The sequence below is a fragment of the Aythya ferina genome, assembly GCF_964211825.1.
Source record: "Aythya ferina genome assembly, chromosome: 7".
NCBI lineage: Eukaryota > Metazoa > Chordata > Aves > Anseriformes > Anatidae > Aythya > Aythya ferina.
Genome location: NC_140302.1, coordinates 19,408,206 through 19,429,278, shown reverse-complemented (window position 1 = coordinate 19,429,278; position 21,073 = coordinate 19,408,206). Strand labels below are relative to the sequence as shown.

General features: G+C 43.5%; 1 protein-coding gene across 2 annotated transcripts in view; it reads left to right on the top strand.

Annotated features, from left to right (window-relative positions):
* The first annotated feature begins 4,217 nt into the window (after nt 1-4,217).
* Nucleotides 4,218-21,073, top strand: part of VSTM4 (V-set and transmembrane domain containing 4) — an 82,235-nt gene continuing 65,379 nt past the window's right edge. The window contains exons 1-5 of one of the 2 annotated variants that reach the window (XM_084526129.1): nt 4,218-4,331; nt 9,600-9,998; nt 16,099-16,167; nt 17,711-17,818; nt 20,961-20,994. In XM_084526129.1, coding sequence (XP_084382255.1) covers nt 4,277-4,331; nt 9,600-9,998; nt 16,099-16,167; nt 17,711-17,818; nt 20,961-20,994 — 665 coding nt within the window. In that variant the 5' untranslated portion in view covers nt 4,218-4,276. The remainder of the gene's footprint in view (nt 4,332-9,599; nt 9,999-16,098; nt 16,168-17,710; nt 17,819-20,960; nt 20,995-21,073) is intronic. The other variant, XM_084526128.1, reaches the window with a different exon arrangement.

The window sequence follows — 21,073 nt, the reverse complement described above, 5'->3', positions numbered from 1 at the left end:
TGCAGAGCTGGAGCCACAAAACTGTACTTCCCATATGGCAGTCCACAAAGTAGCCAGGGGAAAATACAGGAGCAGAATTTTTAATCCCAAACCATGTTATTCAGCAGCTCTGGACTATTACAATTCAAAGCTAATTTTGCCCATTAAAGGGATGGGAAAGTCTGGATACAGATCCAAACTCCATCCATGCTTGGCAACACCAAATCAGTCTGGATTTTACCCATCTCTAATCACCGAACATTTATAATTAAGATTCCATGGGCCATGGGAGCTACCTGCTGCTGGATCCTTAGCAGACCTGGCTATAGTTATCTCGGCTGTAAGGTTCAGGCAGGCAGGCAGCATCCTTGCAGGAGGCGTGGGAGGGTTAGAGGCTGCAGCTGCCCCGATCAGTCCAGGTACAGAGGAGAAGTTCAGACAGGCAGTTTATTGCTAGCAAACTTCATCCATCGCTCAGCAGAAGCATAACTCCCCTTAGCAATCACATATGAAAGCCAGCAGTCAGCCCACCCCAGTCCACCTGCACTGACATTTCTCCCAGTGCTACAGCACAGCTGAAACAACCCCAGGTCGTGGCCGATGTTACTACATCCCTGTATGCACTGAAGTACACACAAACAGCTGGTCTGGTCCCCTGAGGTGTGTGATTCCTCGAACACAGCCCCAGGGAGCAGGGGCTCCAGGCTCTGTGGGAAAACGCAGCTGAGCTGTGTCAGCTGCACCGAAGTGCTGAGCAGGCACTTTCCAGCTCTGAGCAGACCCGTTCTGACAGGAAACCAGGACACGTAGGTGCTGCCAAAGCTGAGGAAGCCATATCCTGCGGGGCAGAGGCTCAGCTCGCCTGCGTCAGCACACGTCCAGCGGAGCAAGGGGAGGTGCACCGGCTCACAGCCCTGCGGGCAAGAGAGAGAAAGGCAATCGTCCTGCACGCTCATCGGCCTCTGGGATTTGTGGTGCGAGGACTAACTGTGACTCTAGCAGGTGGAAGGCATGAACAAACTGGAATAAACATTTTACAAAAGCAGGAGCATCTCAGCTGTTACAAATGGGTTGAAGGGGTAAAAGGTTTTAGGAGTGAAAGAATGCAAACCATATCATTGCAACCTTTCATCCAGGTTGCCAAAGTATTTCCAGTCCTGCCAGTAGCTCCTTTCCCAATCCAGGCCAAATGAGTCTACAGGTCAGCTAGGTGCAGCCCAGGAGTTGGGACCCATTTGCATAAAATCATCCAAGAAGCCAGCAGTACATCTGAGAAGATGAAGGGCAATGGTTTGTGTTTCTCCATTGCTCACTAGCCTGACTAGTGCTGTCTGGCCCATGAGTATATCCCAAAACACTGGTAAAGGTAGGTTACATGCTGCATTGCCTAGCAAATGTGGCTGGAGATACAGCTTAGTAGCAGGAGAGAGGCCCAAACACAGGAGCTCATGGGCCCTGTTCCTAGCTGTGCAACAGAGAGCTCTCCCTTGGTAAAGAACACACAAGGTCAGCATCACCTGAGCTCATTTATGTCACGACAAGTACAAAAGAATTTCAGCCTAAACCACTTCTAAAAGTACCTTCAGAAATTTAAAAGAAACATTCCTGTAAGAATAAAGAGCACTTCTCATGCTCTTACATTACCAAAGGTATTTCAGTGGGGGAGAAACTACCTAAACGATTCTATGCAAAACAGCAAACCCACAACACAGGGAAATGTCAAAGGCACAGAGATCACAAGCTGCAGAACAGAAACATGTGGCAGTAAGCTGGCAGGCACACAAGGCTGGAGAAGCCCAGGTGGGCCTCTGACATCTTCTATTTTCTGTCATGGGCAAATACCTCTTAGGAAGCCTTCTCCCCAGCTGATTGATCCAGCTCTGCCCCAGAGCTCATTAGGGTTCCTGATGCAATTGAAGGAACTGTTAGTGCCACCAGTAACTGAAGTGGTTGCAAAGACACAAACATTGATACTGATTCTCATAGTGCACTGTTAAGCTATACAGGGCCCAGGCACTCACATGAGAACTTAGGCAGTCCTTATTGATGGCTTTACATTGGTATTTTGAATGCACCCTTAAAAGATTAGTAGACTGAAGGAATCTATGCGAGACATGGCATGCAGCAAATGCTTTGGAAAAGAATACGCAGAATCAGTCATCCCTGTTTCACCTTTCAATCAGCAGCCCCAGGATTTCCTGAGCTAGAGCTTCAATCAGGACCATCAAATTAAATAATTGCTGGTGCACCTTTTTGTTTGTGTGTGAGAATTTGTCTGCTTCTTTATGAATTAGCTTCTCTCTTTGATAGGATGTTCTTTTCCTGAGTTAAAGGAGTAGATTTGAATCTACAGATCTTAATTAGCTCCCCAGGCAGTACATCTTTTAACAACTCTGTCTGTTTCCTCAGGTCTGCTGATCTGTGCATAACACAGACCTGGCATTCTCTTGGGAGGAGTGTTTACTGAACAGACACAAAAGCCTGTCCCCAAGGTAAAAGAATTGCCCAATGGTCCGAACAAGCCATGCAGCCATCAAGTCATGTTCCTGCACCTTCTGCTTCCATCCACATCTATTAAAGGCAGGCTTCGGCCTCATAAGGATCAGATGAAGCACATGCTAATTTTTCTGTGATGCATAAAAGCAGACATGTATTATCCTGCCTCAGGGATTACTAGGAGAGGGGTGGAGCAGCTATATTGGTACTAATTGCACTATCCATGAAAGCAGGAATGCCAATGTGTTTGCATCATACACACTTCACATAAAATGAATACTGAAATCAGGCATAATCCATCATACCTGCTGGTAGAAGGATTAAGTCCCCCTCTCTGGAGATTTGTGGGCTTTAAAATGATAAATATCATCAAAAGAAGCTAAGGGGAAGGGCAGAGGTAGACTGCTGAGTACTATGTTCCCCAAAAGACCTTATGCCACGGAGATTGAATGCAGAAGCCATCACAAGATGAAAGTGCTGGATTAAGATAATTAAAGAAGTGATGATTATAGTCCATCTTATGAGGCTGAAACCTGCCTTTAATAGACATGGAAGGGATGCGGCACTGTGGTACCTCATCTTCTGCCTTCTCAAGGGGCAGATTCTAGACAGACCTTCACAACAAAACCAGTTTGGTTAACTCCTGCCCTCTGATACCAGTCAAGGTGGTGATCAGCAACCTTCAGCAAACACTGTTCTCACTGTTTCTAGATTTTTACCAGCCTAAGGCATTCCCAAAGCCTCATCCACTGTGACTGCCATGTTCACTGAAGCTAAGGCTGGGTTATCAGACTGCACACAGAAGAGGCTGAGGCAGGGACACATCACTTTCCACCACTACTGCCACATTGCCTGGCACAGAGACACCCAACAACTGGAGGGGATGATGTGTAAAAGAGCAGTGTAAAAGAGCCCAGTGGTGTATTTGGTCAGTGCCCTTGGAGTACTCCACAAACAGGTCAAGGCAAAATAAGAATGGTATCCTTGGAGTGATGCACCTTAAGCTGGTCTATCTATTAATTCAGGACTTTTTAAGGCAGCAGGTGAGTGTCCAGGGTTGGTAGTTGTGCTGCTACAGCAGAGAGCAAAACCCTCCCACTATCAAAGCACTGTGTGATGTTCCAGCACAGGCACCCACACAGCCTAAGGCATCCATCCCCATGCCTGCCCGAGGGCCACTCCTGCCTGCCAGACCTCCTCACCCCTAGGGTGCCACCAGCAGAGCCCACGGAAGGGAGATGGCTGTTACCTGGAATTGCCTGGAAATCCTGCTCCTGCTCCAGCTGAAGAGTGGGCTGTGGGCAACAGGTGTGAAGACCTGCAAAATATCAAACACTTCCAGGAGAGCAGAGAGTGTGCATAACAGTCTGCCCAGTCTTGCCACCCTGCCCAGCCACCCTGAGTTGCTGGGCTGTCATGCTGGAAAGGCTTTCTGTGCTTGGAAAGGGGAGATCCCTGCTCCACCTCTGCTCAGATCCCTGTCTTTTGGGCAGGGTGTGTGTGCACACAGGGGGCTGTAGTGATGGCAGATGGAGCGGCCCCCGTCCCTACCTAGCCCTAGTGCCACTAGGAGAAAAGAAATGAAGGCGAGAAAAAGAGGAGGGGAGTCGAAGCGGGGGCAGGACGGTGGGAAGCGCAGAAAAATGGGGAGGGAAGGGAGAAAGCGGAAAAAAAAAGGAGGAGAAAGGGGAGGAGATGAAAGGCGAGGGGAGAAGGGAGGACGGGGCGGGGAGGAGGCAGTCTGCTCGGCACGGAGGGACGGGACAGGACGGGACGGGACGGCCCCGGCGCCCCGCGGGCCATGCGGCTGCTGGCCGCGGCTCTGGCCGCCCTGCTGGCCTCGGCCCCGGCCCCAGGTAAGCGGCACCGAAGGCACCCGGGGCCGGGGAGCGATGGTAGGGAGCCGGGAGAGGGGGGCTCGGCAGGCAGGAGCCCGGGCACGGGGATCTGTGCGGCGGCGGCGGGGGGGGGCCGCCGCCCCCGTTCGGGGGTCCCCGTCCCGCTGCGCCGCCCCCGGGGCCGTGGGTGCGGGAGAAAACCCCGCTGGAAGTGTTCCCTCCGCCGCCTTCTGTGCCCCGTGCCACTGCAGGCAGAGGGAGAGAGGGAGTTTTGGTCCCACAGGTGCCTGGATCCCCTAGGCAGCCAGTGGGCACGGGGACCCCCGGTCGCTTGGTGCTAAGAGCAGCCCCTGGTCCTGCCTGCTTCTCTTCCGAAATGAAAAGCGCATCGGGCAGCGCTGTGCCGTGTGCCGCAGCAGAGGACGAGTCTGACTCTGAACTTCAAGGCGCGGGGAGGGTTGGGAGGGTGGGGAAGCCCGGCTCCTTAGAGGGTAACGGGAGTTGGATTTGCACCTCTGCCTCAGCAGGGCAGGAGGTGGCAGAGGTTGGGTGTAGGTTCATCTTCAGTCACTGCAGGAGCTTTCCAAGGGAAGTAGCCTCTGACTTCTGAAAGTTGCAGACGTCCGTTCAAGCAAAAGCAGCTGGTTGCTTTTGGTGATCATTCTAGCCAGCTCCTATTTATTTTCATTTAAACAAAGAGCTTTGCTTCTTCCTGGCTCATCTGCTCTTCTTACTTCTTAATTGAAGAGAAATCAAAATAAAGCAGGCTTTGACAGTAACATTGTTTCACAGAACAAACTACAACACGGATAGAAGCCACCCCATCCACTTCTGGTCCCACAAATCCAAGATGAGATGGCAACTACTGAAATGGCAACTGCTCTTGGCGTGCCTCTTCAGTCCCTTGGCTATCAGCAAGGGCTGGGGAAAAAGTTCTCCCAGCCCTGAAAAGTGGCTTGTAGACTCTGTTCCTCAGTCTCCATGGAAGCAGGGAGAGGGACCTATAAATACGGCTAAACCCAGATGTGAGCAACAGTTACAGGAGCAACCCTACTGGCATGGGATCTCCACCGCAGCAGCTGGGGCTCTTCACAAGAACACAGCCCTGCTGGAGCTGCCCCCCAGACCTAAGGACCCAGCAGCAACTGCTGGTCTTTTGCTGCTTCTCCAGCACAGACAGTGGGGCCAGCCCTGGCATGGGTAGGTTTCTGCCTGCTGAAACTGTAGTTCCTTACTCCTGACAGTGCCATAAAAGCATTTTGCTATGTAATATGGCAGACAAAAGGTCCAAACATAGCTAACGCTTGGGACTAAACTCCTGTGTGTAGGCACGTGTGGACTATTTTTGGAATAGGATTTTTCAAATTGGGGTGCAGTTTTAGCACTACCCTTCTGTGACTCCCAACAGCCCAGTGAGACATGCGGCTGGAAGGGACCAAAGAAACAAGCAGCTAAAGGCCAGGGATGAGGGCAACTAAATCAGCTGGTTGCAGATGGGAGAGAGAGACACGTGTGATGATTAAGCATACTCCAAAGGAATCCTCAAGCCTTTGACTCACTCTCCTCCCTTTTTCTATAAATAGTTTCCCTTTTCAAGCAGAAGCAGGACTAAATTCTTGTGGTGAGCTCCACCTGAGCAGCAACATGGTGCTATACTGGGAAGTCAGGAAAATAAAACGTGATTCTTCACTTGGAGCAGCAATCTGAAGCCTAGAAACTCAGTGCTGTAATTGCACATAAGCCTGATCTCAAGTTGTGGAGGAGTCTCCTGTCTTGGCACAGAGCCCACTACAAGGATAAACCTCGTGTTGAGGCTGGTCCAGCGGCTGCTAAAGACCAGAGAAGCATTTCCACTAGCATGTGGGGGCCCTGACCGAGGCTCGTCCTTCCCACATGGGAGGTAGATGACCTCTCCTCCAGCCATCCACCACTGCTCCTGCTCCAGTGGCAGTGGGAGGATAAAGTCAAATGGACACCATTTTCCTGTTTCATGTAAAGCATCACCTCACCCTGCCCAACATAAGATGAGGTGAGATCACGGTCACCAGAAAATTTCCAAAGCTTTTCCATCTGATGCACTTGTACAACTGCCCTGGTTCAAGGTGCAGAAGGCAAGACATTTCCACTGCTCAGACAAACCTTCAGGCAACTGGCCCTCTGAAGTAAACGAGCTTTCTTACACAAAGGATGCAAAATTTGATATTTCCTTGCAAAAAGACACATCCCCCAGGGAAAAGTAGAAGCCCTAGGTATAAAATACTGATTTTTGTATGAGTGTAAGCAGCTAGAAGGGAACCGGAGACTCCACATACAATGTCTCTTTATCTTCTCGCAGAGGCTTCCATCAGCACCATATCTGAATTCCTCAGTATTTTCTCTTGGGTACTTTTTGGCAATGTGTTCTGCCTAGTTTCAAATTAAGCAATGATTCTTTTGCTTTTTGTTTTGGGATAGTATTCCACAATTAATCCTAGCCAGCTTTTTCAAACAAGAAGTTCACATGTCAGGAAAATGACATAATTGTTTTTCTTTACAGCTTTTCATGATATGTTCATAATATCGGTAGAGAAAGCTCATGTTTCTCATTTACCCAAACCACATTTTTATAATCAATTTCTTAAAAGTTTTATAGCATAAATAATTATGAGAACTCCCAAAAGTGCTGAAATTCCTAAATTTATTTCTTGTTTTCTGAGCGTTCAAAATTTTAATCTCCTTTTGATGGCAGAGGCAGCCACTTTGCCTTCACGTCTGCCTGTAAAGCACTGAGGCCCTGTAACTCCAGCATGTAGTAAATGAAGTTTCATGCCTGGAAATCTTTGGTGGTATTCAGACTTAGTTTTAAATTTCAACATCCTGTTCTACTTGTGTGCTTTCTATGATCCAAAATAATCTCTTGCTTTGGCACTCACATGAAGTGCACATTCACACAAACATAATGCACAGATAATTGTATCGATAGCCTAGACCATTCTTAACTGTGTTTTCATGAATAAATCTTTTCATCACACTACTTTTTTTCCTTCACAAAGTGTCTACTTGTACAAAATGTCTACTTCATGGTGTATACTTGGAAAAAATCATACCAATCAGTAAAGCTTTCTATTAAAATAACACAAAATAATTATGCTATTTATTTTCAGAGGGTTCTTCTCTCAGACTATTGCTATGTAACTTTTTAAATTCAATGGGATTTACTTTAAGTAAGGTGATACATTTCATCACTCCATTTCACAGTTTCAGTGAGTCCACAGAAGCAGCATCTCTGCCTTCCGTACTCCCTCAGAAATAGATGGAAATACTTTACTTGCTTATTTTGAGATAAATATATGTTTGTGTTTCAGGAGCTGATGTCAGACAAGAGTCTGCCAAAATGCTCATCCCTTTTGTTAAAATGTTCCTAGCTGATGTGCTAGAAAAGTGTCCAGAAATGAAAAAAATCCTTCTCCCAGAGTTGTAATTCTCATTAGTATCTGAGTACAGTATACTCACATAACAGGAAGCTCAATATTCACATTTTAGAGGACATTTCATGCTTTGCACAGCATTTTGCAGGGAGTGCTTTCTCACTGTTAAAATATGCTTCTTGTCTCTAGTGGATGCCATCAGACCAGTAGATTACACACTACAAGTAACTTAGGAAACATGTTGCCACAATATACCAAAAAATAGATCAGGTCAAAAATAAATCAGTCTGTGATATGACTACTAAGGACATAATATACGTTGGAAAGGAAATAAAATGGGTGTTGATTCCCGTGCCTCAGAAAATCTGTTAAGCATAAATCAGCAAGGTCAGGAAAGAAAAATCTTGCGCTAATGAACAGCTACGGACTTCTTTCAACCTTCACCTACACTGACTATTGTTAGAAATAAAGCAGAGAGACAACTAGTCTAAACTAGGTTGATGATGAAGAACAGGAAAAAAAAGAGTCAGAAATGAATGGAAAAAAGAAATAACCATTTGCCCCAATATAACCGCATATCACACTTTGTCATGCAAGTAATGTCATATTAAATTGAATTTGTAGTCAGGAGGACTGATCTGACAGATTTAATCCAGATGATCATTTGATTATGACAAGGAGAATATTACTTAAAACAGAGGACACAGGGAATGGTAAAGTGAGGAGTTACTCTTATCTGAGGAGTTACAGGCATGTAGGGAGGTCAGTAGCCCTTTAGTGACTCATCTAGGGAACAGTAGCACGTAAGGTTTGCACAGATTATGTCCAAAAGAAAGAAACAGAAGCATACACTTTGACATTACGTGACTTTATCAAGTCAGCATACGATTGTGGTAGCATGTGGAAAAACTGAGGACCAAGTAACAAAAGTGGAGCAGAACTTAGTAAAGCTAAGTCATGCACTTGGGGATTAGTAAGAATTTCTCTGATGAACTAGGAACTGAACCACAAATGACAAAGGAGGGAAAACACTCAAGTGTATCTAAATATAAACTGATATATAATCCCATATGAAAGTGTGATGAAAAAGGACAATGGAATTCTGGATACACAAAGTATTTCTAATCAAACCTGGAACATACATTGACTATTTCACAGGACATTGGAGAGCTGCTTCTCAGAGTGTGTCTATAATTCCAGGCACCCATAATAAAAATAACAACAGCATTACAATCAAAACAAAAATGTAAGGAGGAAGCAATGCACAGAAGGATTACCAAAGTGAATAGGGAAGTGGAAATACTACTTTACCAGTGGAAACTAACAAAGCTTGGCTTCTTTAGTTCAACAAAGTTCTGATTTGAGAGGCCAGATAATTGCTTTCTATATGGAGTCAGGAAGTAAATGCCATTTAAATTTAAAGGGTAAAGTTGGCACAGGAGCAAATGGGCATAAGCTGGTTATTGAAAAAAGTTAGCTTGGAAGTTGTAAGACGGATGCGAGTCACTGGAAGATGCAAGTCAGCTGGTCATGGAATAGCTTTCCAAAAGATATTCTGGGCTCTTACTCCAAGACAGTTCTAGACAAAGCTTGTTCAGGGTGATGAACGATTATGTGATGTTGGGTCTGTGACAGAAAAGTGTCTACCTCAGTCCTATCTTATTTATTAGAGAACACAAGAATACTGGAGCAGATTGACTGAATGCCATCCTTAACTTTCATGGAGGGACAGAATATGTCAGTTTCAAGAAGCTCACTGAGTTGCTGCACACAGAACTCACGCTGTTGGTTTACCTGCTGTGGATCTGTACGCTGGGACAGATTATGGTGCTGTTGTGCTGGCAGGGAGGATTCTCACCATCTTTTCTTTCCTTTGCAGATATTTGTGAGGCTTTAAACGTGACAGTCTCTCCAGGACCAACAGTGAGATACTCCGAGGGAGACAATGCTACCCTTTACTGCCACATTTCTCAAAAGAGAAAGACAGACAATTTGCTGGCTGTGCGGTGGGTCTTTGCTGCATCACCTACCCAGGAGTATCTGATGATCAAAATGACTAAGTTTGGGTCTGTCCAGTATTACGGAAATTATACTCATAATTTCCACAAGCAAAGACTTCGTCTTCTTAAGGAGAAACATGGAACTCTGTACAAATTCCTTATCCTAAGCCTCCAGCAAACAGACCAAGGACACTATATATGCAAAGTGCAGGAAATTGGCAAACACAGGAATAAGTGGACAGCATGGTCAAATGGTACAGCAGCTACTGAAATTCGAGGTGAGAAATCACTGATTTCAGTTCTATCATTTTTCTTGTCCTATGATCTTTCTGTCAAGTTCATCCATAAGACATTTGAAGTTAGGTTATTTTTTTAAGTGTTATCTGTGGGTATGAGAAGAAAATCTGATACCCTGCTTCTTTACTTACACATTACAATTTAAACGTTATTCAGCCCATAATAAAATGTAAACAAGCAAGATTAGTATATTTGTAGAAGATGGTCTATTTCCTTCGCCTTTCACCAGAATAGCAGCAATTAAGGTTCTGTTACATTCAGCTATGGGTCTCTACAACTTTGCCAGTGGGAACAAAGAAATGTCATTATTATTTAAATACAAAGAGACAGAAAGAGAGAGAAATTAACTTATTTTCTAAAGAATATGAAGTGGGTTAGCCAGAAATAGAAGATATTTTAGGTCTGTGTTTTGCCTCTCTCTTGGTGTTTTCATTTTTTTTAGTTCTAACCCAGAAGCAGTTTACAAGCTGCATTTCTAGTATCACTCCTGCACTTTTGTTTATATAAATTGTAGCCAGAAAGCAGAGCTAGAAAAGCAGCAACCAGCCTTTTAGATAAAGAAATGACCAGCAACAAGTGAGGTTTTGAACATCTCAACTGGAAAACAGGCCTTCTCTTTGGGGTGGCTCAGCGCAAACCTAACACCACCACACCCAAAGCATGGTGAAACTGGACTTAGAGAACAGACTCCTTTGAAGAGCTGGCTGAGCTTAGCATTTGTGCTGTCAGGGCTAGCTGACAAACAAGCCCCCCGCATGTGGTTTTACATACAGAAAAGGTGATTTCCCACAGAGCCAACTCTGAAGACAATGCCAAAAATCAAGGGGGACTGCTTGGTCCATAGGTCTGGAAATTCAAGAGGTTTATCTAGCAATCACATAAAAACTTGCAAGAGGAAATTGTACTTCATGAAGTTTCTGCCATTGCTGTTGATGCTAAATTTACTGTTGTGTTTAGATTGCAAAGGTTATTCCCGTAGCTGGGAAATCCCAATCCCATTTATCTAATTTTTGTTTTGGGGAAAATGTCCCTAGCTCTTTTCTAAAACCAATTTTGCACTAAGAGGACTCCACTGACTACAAGCTTTTTCCAGATAGGTTCAAACATGTTTCTGTAGACTTAATTCAAAGCACATTCCCTTAGTGCCATCTTCATTAGCATCACTCAGGTTTCTGTATCACTTTTGGATTATACACACACCGGGGGACAAATGTAACAGTAAAAAATAATCTTTGAGTGCATGATCTCCTCTGGAAAGCTCTCAGGTGTCACTACAAGAGCAAAGGTGGAAAAACAATATAATGAGATAAACAGCAATTTCACTTTGACCAGCAATGTTTAAATCTGCCTTGAGAAATTATGGCATTAATATAATACAATTAGCTGATTATTACTAGCAATGATGAAAGACACTAACAATCCAAAGCTGAATCTCTGGTTGTTTTGGTAACAAAGGCCATGGGTCAATTTCAAACAACCATAAGAAAATCTTTGGTCTTACTGGTTATGTAAAATTTGTCCCTCTCTGAAGAAAAGCTCCAAGCTCAAAGCTGGTAACTCTTGTTCTTGCTCTGCCCTGTGCCCAGTGACCTTCCACATCACAGTCAATGACTGGGGCTCCTGGATATGCCACAGGAGGAGGTGGCCAGCACTAAGGTTATTGTCGAGAGAGAACACGTTAGGATACAGGACACAGAATTCATTAGCTTCACAGTTCAAAGAACAGTTGCATGTTTGTTTTTTGCTGTTGCTTTCACTCTGTTGCTTTTAAATGGGGAGGAGTAAAATTACCGGGGCCCAACATGCCTTGAACTCAGCCATCTTGCATCTCTGGAGATCATTAAATTTTACAAGCACTGACCCCATGTTGGGTGGCTGGAGCCAAGGCACAGTGGTTAGTCGCACAACCACACAGGGATCTGTGCTGAAATGAAACTTTATGGTATGCGTGATTTAGCCCTGCAGGCTTCAGGCACTAGCTTGCTTCACGCTCAGCAGTTATTCTTCCCTGTTGTTCCTGCTCTTGGCTAGGAACTGGGACTCCTCCTCCTCTCCCTCTCTCTTCCTCCTTCACCCCTCCAGATTTGGCTAAATGGAACTTGGAAGAAGGAGGCCTGATCACCCCAGCTGCCTCAGCCACCTCTGGGAAGGGGCAAAGCTGGCGAATGATGCAGGGGACAGAAGCCAGGGCTTGAGTCTCAGCCTACAAAGACATGGTGGTTCATATGCTGTGCTGAAGGGGAAGAGGAGGAGAGGCTGAGTGTAACAACAGGGAGGCTTCCTCTGGTGCTTGAAAGGGATGGGCAGAGCTTGCAGACCTACAGGTAGAGCGAGGAGGTCAGCACACAATCCCAGAGTCTTAGACTACACCTTCATCCCCATCCCAGGCTGTCCCTCACATCAGAGAGCTTCAGAGACTCCTTCAAACCTGCATCAAACACTGACATCCTCTCTTCATGTTTTCCAGTGCTTTGGGGAAAAAATACTGAGGATTACTCGAGGGAGGAAAGCTAGAGAGAACCAGGTCTGATGCAGAGAGAAGTGAAGGAGAAGAATATCGTTTCAGCTGAGGGAACTACGCTGCCCCATTGCCTAAGATCATCCACAGCAGACCAGTAGCTATCTTCAAGAGTGGCACACTGAAGGATAACAACTAGTGCATTTCTTGCACAAAGAACTTGCAAAATAAACCAGAACATAAACACAAGAAGTGCAGAACAAGTACTTCAGGAAAAGGAAGGAAAAAAAGAGAGGAAAATCAGATGCAGGATCATTTTTAGGATTTTCCCATGATAGTGTAATTTCATAAGTCAGTAGTTTAGAGTGTTACCACATTCAGTGAAGGATAGAATTTCCTAAATGCCTGTACTGAAAACATATGGATTTATCTGGAGTGTTTGTATGTTAGGGGAACAACATATTGCAGATAAATGGCAACAGAAGAAAAAGCAATATAAAATATTGATGGACCACCTGTCAAAAACCTTCTCACAAACGTCACTCTGCATGTTTCATTGTTGCACAGGTTATTGATAACTATAACACAGAAATGCCTCATTGCTCTTCCTAGCCAAAATCTGGGGTTCAGATTAATTTAGTTATTGCAAAGAAGAAAAATGGGAAATTATCAGTCTGTTCCTTAAATTCTAAATTAGCTCTTATTTTTCTGATTTTTAGTACTACTTATAAATACATAATCACGGTGAGGATTTGCAGCTCATGAATTCATCCTTCTCAAACTGTCTGGCCATCTGTACTGCTTTTCTCTGCTTCCAGTGTAACCCAAAGCAAGGCAGAAAACTTGAGATAAGGAAGGAGGGAAGGCCACCTGTAGAGTACACACACTGACAACACTCCATGGGGATCTCAGGCAGACACCCCCAGAAGGAATATCTATTCTAATTCCAAATCCAGGTTAAAAGATCGTGGAATCACAGAACCATAGAAAGAACAGCTTGGGTTGGAAGGGACCTTAAAGATCATCTGGTTCCAACCCCCCTTCTAAGGGCAGGGGCTAAGATACTAAGGAGACACTTGAAAAGTCACATATCTTTAAATGTCATAGCCACTGTTTTAGTGCTAAAAGCCCCTTTACTGGGAAATAATTGCCTTAGCTAGCACCAGATAAAACACTGTGATTGGACAGGCCTTGCTACACATGGGAGGGAAGGCAACAATTTTCAGTGGTGATAAAGTCTTCAGTTTCCCCAGTGGTAACACTTGGGCTTTTCAAGGAAATTTTCTTCCAAACAGATTTTGTATTTTATATTATGATCAGTTACACTTTTTATTGCAAAGGGATTTGGTTTTATTGCAGTTAGATCCTGGAAAAAAGAAAAGGAGCAATACAAATTGCCTGAAGCACATGGATACTTAAACCGTACTGTTTGTGCTTTATCAAGTAAGGTAGCAGTGCTCAAATGCATCACAGTTGCTGTCTTTTCTAACATTTTGTTCCAGTTAATGTGTCTGCAATTATGCACAAATTCAAAGTGGTCTCTTTATGCTGAAGCACCAGATAAATTTCTTACAAGCTTGCACATTAGGTGGATGCAGAAATAGGAATTTTTTTGTTAACACAGGAAGAGGAGGTCACTGCGTAAGACAGAAAATTGCAGGGGAAATGCAGAAGGAAGAGTCATCCTGCACCTTCAAAATCTAACTGGCAAAGCAAGCAGAAAAAAAAAACAGAGGCAGTTCAGTATGTAGCCTTTGTCAGCCACAAAGCATAGCACTATTTCAAGTAAAAGAACTTGATAGATTAAGCCTGGGTTTGTAGTATCTAACACTTTTTTTTTTTTTTTTAATATTTTTTTATTTGCTAGCAAGTTTGCTAGTGTGAATTTGTGTAGGCCATAAAGAGGCTGCAAATGCATTTTTTTGCAACACCATTTTTTACAGGTAGACATATTGGAGATGTGGAAAATCAAAAAAAAAAAAAAAAAAAAGAAAAAGAGTTACAGTTACAGTTCCTTAATGTTTAATAATGGCAGTTAAAAGATCAGCTATACATCTAGCTTCTCCTCTAGGGGCTGAATAAATTTTTCAGAATCAGAGCCTCATCTGATGGGGATGGAGAGTCCTACATTTGTGAATTCACTTGTCAACTACAGCAACTTTGTGGTCTTTTAGAAAGCCCAGCTGAAATTTGAAATGCTGCCATTTGCCCCTTTAGGTGTAATGAATACAAGACAGCAAACAGAATTCACAGAAAGGATATTGTTAAATCCTGGTAAATCCATGTCCTCATGTTGTCAAGAAGTGTCTCCTACTTCAGCCATTCGATATACTCACTCTAAGCTAAGGTGGATCTTTTTCCCCTCCCTGCATCTTCTCATGAAAAGTATATTGTCTTTTCATGGGTTTGTCTGGTCAATATTAGCCTAAAAACAAGTTAATCATCTTCATTATAGTGCTGAACACACCAGAAAACATTTTGAGAGAAAAAAAAAAAAAGAAAAAGACATTGTAAAGATGGTTCTCCTACTGCCTTCCTATCAGAAAACTCAAAAAAGTGAGTAGTCTTCTACAAACAATATGCAGCACCTCCATCATTTATGGTTGGATAATCCCTCCATTCCAGGTACTGCACATGGCTTAGGAAGAGCAGTACATGTTCTAAATGGTTTATGATCCAAGAGAAGAGATTATATGTAGGAGGACAAACAGAGAAAACCAGCCAGTCCAACTGAAATCCTACTGGCATGGATAACAAGTGAGAGATGATCACAACATCTTGTTGAGAAGTTTGTGTATCAGAGTTTCCTGTAGAAAAGATTCTGAATTCTATTAAATATTAGTAGCCTGTGCCGTTTCCTAACAGTAAAACGTTGCAAGATAAAGAAATGCAATATTTTTTTCCCTCAGAAAAAATAAAAAAAAAAAAGCCCTTTTTTTTCAGGGAATGTATTCTAAAATACTTGCCAAAAATCTACTCGTGTGATACTTTCATCCAACAAATCAGTAGACCTGTGAAAAAAATGTTCAGGATAAGCTTCCCATCACAACTAAACAGAAGATTTCATTATTCCTGAAAGCATTTCCATATCCATTGAGTTATCTCCACACATCACATCCCTACAGGACAGGCCTTAATTAATTTCCTTTCTAGTGGGATACTTTTCTGTAATGATTTGCCACACGACCCTCTCTTGGAGGCAACTAGGAGGACATCACCAGACTTCTTTTCCATTGTAATGATAGCTAGCATAAGAAATCATGGATTAACATGAGTGAGATCATCTAATCTGATGTCATCAAAATATGTCAGCATGCTTAAACAATCTGGCTGGGAGAGCAGAGAGGGTTTTAAACAGTGGGTGATCCAGCAGTCAGAGCGTTTGGATTCTAGTACCAGGTTGTACAGTTGTTATGACACAGCAGATGAGATTTGATGGAAGACATTTTTAGTAATGCCATTTTATAACTGCAGTGTTTCGTTGAAGGATAACTGTCATGTGAGATCAAGTAAGACCTTGATGCAATGTGTAAGGCAGAACTACATTTACTCTGAGTGATCCCAACACGTTCTGCTGTGTGTTTTCAATTCTTGTTATGTCCTCTTTTTTTTTTTTTTACCAGTGATTTCATCAAAAACTTCTGATGATCCCACTTTCAAGAAAAACCATGAAGCTTGGAAGTTTTTTGAAGGTAAGACACATCTAACTGCTACTGGTTGCATACAAGATGCTAGTTTGGCCAAACTCTACAGTACAACTCAAGCGCCCCCCAACAGGCCCAGTTTTGCATGTTCCTGTACAAACTCAGGCCTTGCCTCAGAAGACATCCCACAGACTTCAACGAGTGCTGGCAAAAAGAGAATGGAAGTCTTCAGCTCTACTTTCTTACATGTTTGTTATGGTCAATGGGAGAGTGGCCTGCACCTGGCTTGTCATGCAATGCAAATGCAAACCGTCATCCAGAAGGGTTCTGAGCATGAGATACCAAGCACTGTGCACTCCCACCAGCCTTCGAAACTGCTCACAAACCATGCTCTGCACTGAGGGAGCAGCTTAAAGCTCTCAGGAGTTTCAAGGCAAGCAGTATTTTCTGTTTATTAGGGAACATCTATTCCAAGAGACTGAAATCCAGAACCTGCATGCAGCTGGGATTTCCTCCACCTGCTCCCACCCCAACCCAGGGCACCAGTGAAGCACCAGCCCAACATTTGCAGCCACTGTGCTGCACTGCCTGACAGGCAGCACTGCTTGCTCAATTCTGCAGAGAGCCTTGCTGCTCAAACCACAATTTACACACTATATTGTTGTACTGTGTACGGGAAGATGTAAACGAAGCACAGAACTGTAGGTCAGGGGTCTGGTTCCAGCAACGCTATTTTCTACAAGAACACTTGACCTCTGAGGCTTGGTTTCCTCTCTGTAAAGTGGGAAAGAAGCCAATATACATCCCTAAGGACATTTCAAGACATTAATGGGTAGAGCATCCCTGAAGTGCTCTTTTTAGAGTTCTAGTAAAAGCAGAAATAAGTCATCAAAGACTTCTCCTTCTGAACAAAATACTCTGTCTTGATCTCCTGTGGTAGAAGTGCTGGCCCCTCCAGTGGGAATGTGTTATGGGACTTGACTGACAGCTATAAGGGGAGACTGAGGCTGTAGTTTGAAAAATAAAGAAAATGCATGGATAAAAAATTCAAGCCAATGCTGCCACCAAAAAAAATATATAATAAAATAAAAAAATAAACAGCAATCACAGACTTCCTTCCTTCTTCCTCAGCCACTCAGCACTCCCCCATCTCTCCCTACTGCCACTTTTAAAATTTGTTTTCATGTCTTTATTTTTAAACTAGTACAGCTGTTTGAACTGGGCAATAATCCAACTGAAGTTCTTCTGGTTTTGTTAGCCACACCAAAAACACACACAAGCAAACCCAAACAAACAAACAAAAAAACCACCACTACAACAACAACAACCAAAAAAAACAAACCAGCCTTCTCCTCCCTCCCAAAAGCAAGCCCTCATAAATACACCTATTAGTGCTTATAGAGACTTTACCCAAATTTTAAACTGAGCAGGATATTGTATGAAAATTTCAAGAATGTTAATTATTTCTGAACTGTTACCTAATTCTTTTGGGTCACACTCTATTTAGGTCTTGTTGAAATAACATTTTTCTATCTTGTAAGCATGAAACGTACAGCAGCAACATTGAGCATCACCTGTGCTTGCCTTTCAGATCTGTACGTGTATGCAGTATTTGTGTGCTCAATAGGAATCATCAGTGTCCTCCTTTTCACGCTTGTCATTCTCTGTCAGTCACTTCTGAACAAGAGGAGATCCACAGGTGAGTGAAATGTCATTCTTGCTGGCTGCAAGATCCTTACCAAAGAGGGAGAGCGGGAAAGGACAATGGAGAAAATGCAGGAAATAAAAGTATTTCCTTGTTTTTATTTTAAATTAAAAAATAAAGTAAAATAGGAAAGACTGCTTTATTTCTGCCAGAAAAAAATGGAATTTTCTTCCACAGAGTAACTAGAATAAAGGCCTTTTGTTCCCCTTGAATAGCTATTTCACTTTACATTTGCATTGTACTTTTTCAGAACCCTTCAACTTTTCTTAAACATAAATTGCAGGTTGTTGGGACTTTCTTCAAAGACCACCAAGTTCTACATCATTAAATTGCATTCTGATCAGATCTAGCCAGCATTTTGCAGGAGTGACATTTCTGCAGACATGTTTAAAGGGGCTTCAAAGCAATTTTCTTGTGTTCCATTTTCTTATCCGTTCCTGACTAAGCTGTCTACATTCTTGGGAAAGTGTGGGTGTTATTAGCACTCTCTCATTTGTAGCGTGCTTTGAACCTAAAGCATCATTTTATCATTCAGATGTGTATTTTCACTATAGTCTTTCAAGACCAAGGATTACCATTTCATCCTTCTCTTTCTCTTCCTCAGAGAGGGTTTTTCAAAGAGGCTAAACCTGCATGAAAGCAGCTCTGTTATAACCAGAAGTGCTATTTCAGATCTGTGGAGTAACCAGTGCAGGCTCTGCTTTCATTTCAGTTTAAGAATGGTATTTTTTGGAGACCTCACACTGTGAGAATTAAAATACCAGCATGTTTAGCAGCCACCATGCTAGAGGAGAGTGTAAAGACCATCTCTGAACAGAAGCTGAAAAAGAGTTTGGTTAGTGATTTGTCCTGTGAATGACAGGAGAGAATCGTGACTTGTTGCCTCTTCAGCACTACACACATACCACAAAGGAATGCATGACTCAGATACACAAGGAAGAAGACACGTAAGCCAAAACATAGATGTGTACAGAAGTCCTTGTCTGACCACAACAGTATTTCAAGCTGTGGCTCTGTTTTCCTGGTAGTGCCCTCAGTAGAGTAAACTCCAGGTCTATCTGAACCCAAGAACTGTGCTTGCCAAGAGGAAGAAATAGGATCAATGTTATTCTTCCTACACTGGTAAGTGATGACAAATGCTTTGTGCCAAGGAAGTACCCACACTTAAGTGTGTTGGTCATGGTGAGTCACCCTGAAGCCACAAACACTAGACACACTGATTTATCCTGTTTTTTCTCTAAAAGACATTGGGCTAGATTTTGCTTCTGTTTGTGTTTATTTACAGTAGCACAAGTGAATGACCAGGTTAGAGCTCTCTTCACATCAAGCCAACACAAGATAATTATAAAAAGAATATAGAATAAGCATATACAACAGATAAAAATAATTTATTCTGAGCTAAACCCTTTCTTCACTACTCTAATATCTGAATAATTGAAGTCTTAAACAATTTTTTATTTAGATTTTGTACACTATCCAGTAAACACTGGCAGCATTAAACTTATGGTTTCAATGGAAATATAACAGAATAAAGCTTAATAGATGGCACTCGGTATTCAACAGATTTTATCTATCTATAGGCCTTTTGCCCAGGGCCACCTGGTCAGAGCATTCTCCCAAAGCAACATTAATCAGCTCAGCATTCAGTTAAGCAGCAGGGAATTAAAGCAGCAGTGCTCTCTCCTTCAGACTGTTAGAATAAAGCACTTCTCCTCAAAAAGTGTTATCTTACCTTCTTTCCATCTGTGGTACTCTGTACCTCCATCCTGGGCTGGAGTGGGCAGATCCTAGTGTTCAGATGAAAGGAACCTTCAGCAAAATCCTGAAGCCAGTCATTGAGGAAGGAAGCAGGGCACAACACGGCAATCTCCAAGAGCTTCACCCCGAGCCTTCAGGCCAGCTCCAGGCACAGCCTTCTGCCGCCTTCAGCGTGGTGATTGCCACATCGTCTTCCTCAGAGGCCCTCCGAGAGATACCTGACTCTCCTGTTCCCCTCAGGGCCCAAGAGAACCAAAACCATCTCCATACCTCACCCACTGGGTAAATCTCCATTAGAAAAATTACCATTTCCAGTCACCCCACCCATGGGTTCTTCATGAACACACCTGAAGAAAATCATGGAGACACCAACAGCTCTGTCCACTCTCCCACCATCCCCTCTCCAGCTTCCTCAGCCCTAACACCTTATGTATTTAAGTCCAAAATACAGCCTGTGAGGAGCTATTCAGCTTTCTTATAATGGATACTTTAGGTAAGATCAAATGTGAAAGTTTTCCTGCACAGAGGGGCATAATTCTGTAAGTGCCCCATTGTCTGGTTTTCAAAGCCTTTTAAAGAATGGAGAAAATTAAGATGCAGGGGGTTACCTATGTTACATTACACTTCACACCACAACCCGGGGCTGCTCCCTCTTTTCTTTTAGAGAAATAAATTGGCTCTAGTTTAACTAGAAGAGCCAAAGCCTCTCCTCCTGCCTGCATCTCTCCATGTGGCACAGCTTGGGCAGAGCCAAGCCACAGAAGAGCATCTTAATAACCCTGGCTCCTGAAAGGCTGCAGGAGGGAAGCTGCCCTTGCTCAGGCTACTGATTCACAGCATTATGAAGCGGGAGGACTGACACAGCTCACACTTGTGCAGTCAGAGATGGCACTGGCCAGACTGGACTTCCAGTCTGATCCCAGGAGGCAACCCCTAAATGCCTGAGGCTTCAGGCTAGCCTACATTAGGAACAGCAGCAGCTCCTGTAGCTGCATGGTTTATTTCAGGCTTCTGGAAATAAACAGAGGCACCACAAGGGAAATAAAAGTCCTCAAAGTAAAATTACTGGCCTGCTGTGCCTCTCCTTAGCAAGATGTCTTGTCTGGGCTGACCAGGGCTGACCACTGGAATGTGAGCTGCCCAGCACTTCCACAGCAGATTTTTGCTGTTTGATGCATTTCCCTCTCCCAAGTGTAGCTGTCTTTGAACCTGACTACATTTTAATTCACAAAATATGGTGATCATTAGCTGCTCTCCCAGTGTGACAACCTGGCTCCTCCACAGTCCCAGGAGCGTAGGTCTACCTGCAGTGTCCATTTGTAATCCATAAACTGTACCAGTGTGAAGCCACATTTTCTTTCTTTCTTTTCTTTAACAGTGAAGCATTACCTGGTGAAATGCCCCCAGAACAGGTAGGAGATTACAATTCTCTTTACTATAACCCAAGGCACCAGTTCTGTTTTGGTTTTGCTGTGTATGCTGAAGATGAGT